At 43.9% G+C, this 5,000-nt stretch overlaps 1 protein-coding gene across 1 annotated transcript in view; it reads left to right on the top strand.

The window, feature by feature from the left end:
* The window catches only part of ntd5 (ntl-dependent gene 5), an 18,738-nt gene that overhangs the window by 4,224 nt on the left and 9,514 nt on the right, over window positions 1-5,000 (top strand). Inside the window, exons 2-3 of the mRNA XM_063198031.1 lie at window positions 485-622; window positions 2,685-2,876. Coding sequence (XP_063054101.1) covers window positions 485-622; window positions 2,685-2,876 — 330 coding nt within the window. The remainder of the gene's footprint in view (window positions 1-484; window positions 623-2,684; window positions 2,877-5,000) is intronic.

Genomic DNA, 5,000 nt, shown 5'->3' with positions numbered 1-5,000 from the left:
ACGTTTTAGTTTTTCAACTCAAATCTTTTGTGTAAAAACCATTGTTTCTGTGCATTTTAGAGTTTGGAGTACATACTTGACTTGGGCTGCTAAAAACTAAAAATCTAATTATGGAATTAAAGTTTTCAATCTTTTCAGTCATTTCAAAGTTTTTGATCATCTTCTGAAAGATTTTGTGTCCTGCATATGCATGCATGTATGTAGTATTTACATAAAACATTTGGTCACAAAACTAAAACTTTAACGGGAATAAGTTTCCACAAAAGTTTAGAGTTCGTGGAACATGTTGGGGAATACAGTGTATACAGTGAAGGCCAGATTGTACATATTCCCACGATTTCAAGTCATTTTTTATGTCTGCCATGCAAACCCACATTCTCTCTCTCCCTTCTCTCCTCACTCCCCCCCCCTCTCTCTCTCTCTCTCTCTCTTTCTCTCTCTCTTTCTCTCTCTCTATCTCCTGTATGCCCATGTCTGTGTTCAGCTGAGGAGTGCCCAGAGAGGATTCTGGGTAATGAGAGAAAACGCAACTGTCCAAGAAACTGCAAAAAAGACAAAGACTGCGGCGCGAAGCGGCAATGCCTGTGTGATGGCCAGTGTGGACTCAGCTGTGTGGTGCCAAGTAAGATACACAAGCTCTCCAACTCCCTCCTCTTCCATGTACAACAATTGATGTCTCATACGGTGTATCTGTTCTGTCATGTAATGTAGATATATTAGGCCTACCTACCTATCCCATGTAGTATTGTGTATACTAAATGTTATACATACTAGACTTACAAGAACATATTGTATCCATTAGGTATGGAAAATGTATAACAGTAATAGGATATGTATGAGCTCTTATTTGAGACCCTGCTTAAAGTGCCCTTTCAATCAAGCAATTCAAACAGCGTAAATGTGGACAAACGTCGTTAAAAGTTGTCGTTTAACAGAGATCCTGCTTAGTCTCATGTGGAAGATTTAACAGGCTTGCAGTAAACATCACATGCAAACGCTAAGCATGTGTGTTTGTGTGTTTGCGGGACGCCACTATTCTCTGATGCCCCACCCACCTGGTCACCGTGCCCAGGGCACTGTGCTTTCACCCTCATCAGAGCTGCCAGCATGTAGATAGATAGATCATTTATTGTCTTTGCAGAAAATTGTTCTGTGCCATTGACAGAGTGTCTGATACATTTACAAGCACATAAAGACACAATAAACAAACACAACCCCCCCCCCTCCCCCCCCCTCACCCCCAGGATAAAATGACTTTTGCAGAAAATGGTTCTGTGTCATTGACAGAGTGACTGATACAGTTACTAGCACACACAGACACAACAAGCCCCCCCCCCCCCCCCCCCCCCCCCCCCCCCCCCCCCCGACAAAAGGACAGCATGACATAGGACAAGACAATACCCCTTCATATTTTTTAGACAGAGTACAATGGTACAGTGCTGTTATTCAGTGACAGAGATGTGCAATGTACTGTGCCCAGCTATTTCACCTCACCAACAAGGAAACCGAATGCAGGGATTTTTGATATCTGTGATTGTGAAGCCACTTGTTTCTAAATCCCGCTAGCTGTGTGGGCGGAGGTGCTTAAAATAAATCCAAATGATGCCTAAAGGAAGTGGGGATGTGTGGGATAGAATGATGAGCTATTCAGCTGCGGATAAGCTGAAATTCAAATCACCAGAACAGGGATGCATTTCTGGAAAGCGTAGTTGCTAACTATGTTAGCTACTTTGTTGGTTACAATGCAATTTCCCATTGGCAACCACACAAGTTGCTAACTGGTAACAACTATGCTTTTGAGAAATGCACCCCAGGTTAGTAAAAACACTCATTATCCTAAGGGAATTAGTGCTTTTCACATCTGTGGATATAACAATGTCTTTACTTCGGCTCTATTAACTTTTCCACCATCTTGCAGTTAAGTTGTTAATGGTGTGTAACATGCAATTCATCTTGAAATGTGATCACCACAATGGATGGTCAAAGCTTCAAAGTTAGGCGCAGAAAGTCCAGCAAAAAGCACCTTAGTCCTGTATAACTCCTGTCTGGCTGGAATGATCTTTGATCCTGCTTCCAGCATATACAATATACAATATGTAGCAAATAGTTACCATTATTCTACTGACGTGCACAGTTTGTACAAAGTAAAATGTTATCTATGAAACTCGGAGATAAGCACTGGTCACAGAGTTCATCACTGGTCACTGGCTACTTTCAGAAGAGGGGATGTTCAACTTCTTTGCAGGCCTCATGCAAAACCACGACAAATGACAAATATTTTTTGCCAGGATTATCCCTCAGGTGGTGTCATAATTTGTGGTTTCTTGAAGAAGAAGTCATGGTAACACTTTACTTAACGCCCATTCTATAGTGCATTATGAGCCTTCTATGAAATATAAATAAATAAATAACACCATTATATTTACAATGCGTAATGAGCTAGATGTATAGTTTTAACTGTTAATACATGAAGCATTATGAGTGTAGCCATGTATTGTGTCTAATTATGAAGCGTGTTATAATTCATTATAAATACGCTCATAATGCACTATAGAATGGGCTTGAAGTGAAGTGTTACCAAAGTCACACATGATGACAGCAAATGAGGGAAAATCCTGGCAAAAAAAACTATTCGTCACTTGTCATGGTAACCGATGCCGTCACCCATCATTTTCTCCCCTTAGGCCGGACCTGTCCATGGCCCCTGCCCCCTGGGAACAACTCGGAGGCCCACCTGCTGTCCCCCACGCCCTCCTTCTCGGCGCTGCTGGAGGTGCGCTGTCTGGCTGGCTACGCCATGGACAATGGCCTGGATGCGGCAATTCGCCGTTGCCAGGGGGACCGCCAGTGGAGTGGAGATGAGCCGGTGTGCACAGGTGGGTCTGCACGAGGCTTATGTTGCATTGCACTGCATTGCTTTTTTTAGGTTCACACACACACACACACACACACACACACACACACACACACACACACACACACACACACACACACACACACACACACACACACACACACACACACACACACACACACACACACACTCACACACGCATGCATACAAACACGTGCACACACACACATGCACACTCTGTCGCTCTCTGTGTCGCTCTCTGTCTCTCTCTCTCTCTCTCTCTCTCTCTCTCTGTGTCTCTCTCTCCCCCAATCTCTCCCTCTCTCTCTCTCCCCCCTCTCTCCCTCTCTGTCTCTCCCCCTCCAACCCCCCCGCCCCCTCCAACCCCCCTCCAACCCCCCCCCCCCCCCCCCCCCCCCTCTCTCCCCCTCTCTCTCCCTGCTGCATCAACTGTGGAGCCGTCAAACCAGTCCCTGAAACCACACCCATCCCACCACAGGCACACACACCGCTACCAACACACCTGCGTGCACAGGAATAACCTTTAGGAAGATAACAGGAGTTATTCTGGTACATGTGCACATTTGCTCATGCATTTAATTTTCTTTGCAATAGATTTCCTTCTAAACAGGCGTAGGCTAAAAAAGCAATAGGCCTCGTCTTACTGTAACCAAAATATGTAGAAGAATGTTTTTCTGTGTGTGTTTGTACAGGTGATAATGTAATGACTAAGAGTATTTGGCACTGTGCTGCAGAGATGAGTCTCCTCTCCACTCTCATTTCCAGGAAGAATCAGTGGGCGGCTTTGCATCCAAACCTCTTCACAGCCTCACATATGCCGAAAGAGAAAGAACAAGATAGATAGATAGATAGATAGATAGATAGATAGATAGATAGATAGATAGACAGACAGACAGACAGACAGACAGACAGACAGTCAGACAGACATGCATACATACATACATACGGTACATACATGCATGCATACATACATACAAACACATACATACATACATACATACATACATACATACATACATACTGTACATACATACATACATACATGCCAGGGCTTGACACTGGCACCTGCCAACCGGCCAAATGCTGGTAAAACTTGGCTGTGACTGGTAACAATTTCAGTGTCACTAGCCAATTTGGCAGGTAGCTTATGGTATGACATATCAGAATAGCCTGCAATATACTGCACTTTGCCCCCTGTATATCAATTTTGTATCAATTGTTTGTAGAAGTACAGTGTTGAGAAAACACTCAGTTACTCAGTTTCTATTTGTATGATTTATTTCCATGTAGAAAGCTGTGCACTCATCTTCTTGCTTTAGCACCTCATCTTCTGAAGTTAGAAAGCGTCATGGTGAATAAAAAAAGAAACAATATCAAATTTGGGGCTAGTAGAATAGCTGAATGGCTAGTGACTTGGGAAAACCACTAGCCACAATGGCCAGCAAGTGAAAAAGTTAATGTCAAGCCCTGATACATGCATACATGCATACATGCATACATGCATACATGCATACATACATACATACATACATGCATACATACATACATACATACATACATACATACATACATACATACATACATACGTACTGTAGCCTACATATATTCAGAGATATTGTTTTGTGTTTCAACCTACACCCAAGCCACTGATGTGGGAGTTGTTGCTCAATTAAATGTTCAGGCTGTCGGAGGGAAGGGGACATAAGGGCCTCTCATTGGACGAGCCGTGTTCCGCAGCTCTCAGCTTCTCTCCCTACAGAATATGACCCAGTCCCAGCCCACCCTGGTATACCGTACTTGAACTGTTCTGCAGAGGTTCCTGGAACAAACACGATGTTTCCAGGAATCAAGTGAAAAATGTAAAGCTGCATCGAAGAGGGTGGAGTGGAGTGGAGTGGAGTGGAGTGCAGTGCAGTGCTGTGGAGTGGAGTGCAGTGCAGTGCTGTGGAGTGGAGTATGTTGCCTGGAACTCCTGCCCAGGGCCGCTAACAGCATTTTCTAGGCCCGGGACAAAGTCAATTAAACGGGCCCCCCTCCCAATATAGGGGTGAATTCAGGTAAATTGGGCCACTTTGGACCCTCGCTTATACAAGAAAAGTGTCCCAATTTACCTGAATTCACTATA

The sequence above is a fragment of the Engraulis encrasicolus genome, chromosome 5, assembly GCF_034702125.1.
Source record: "Engraulis encrasicolus isolate BLACKSEA-1 chromosome 5, IST_EnEncr_1.0, whole genome shotgun sequence".
In the NCBI taxonomy this organism is placed as follows: domain Eukaryota; kingdom Metazoa; phylum Chordata; class Actinopteri; order Clupeiformes; family Engraulidae; genus Engraulis; species Engraulis encrasicolus.
The sequence above is the reverse complement of the archived record's forward strand: the minus strand, read 5'-3'. Positions and strand labels throughout refer to the sequence as shown.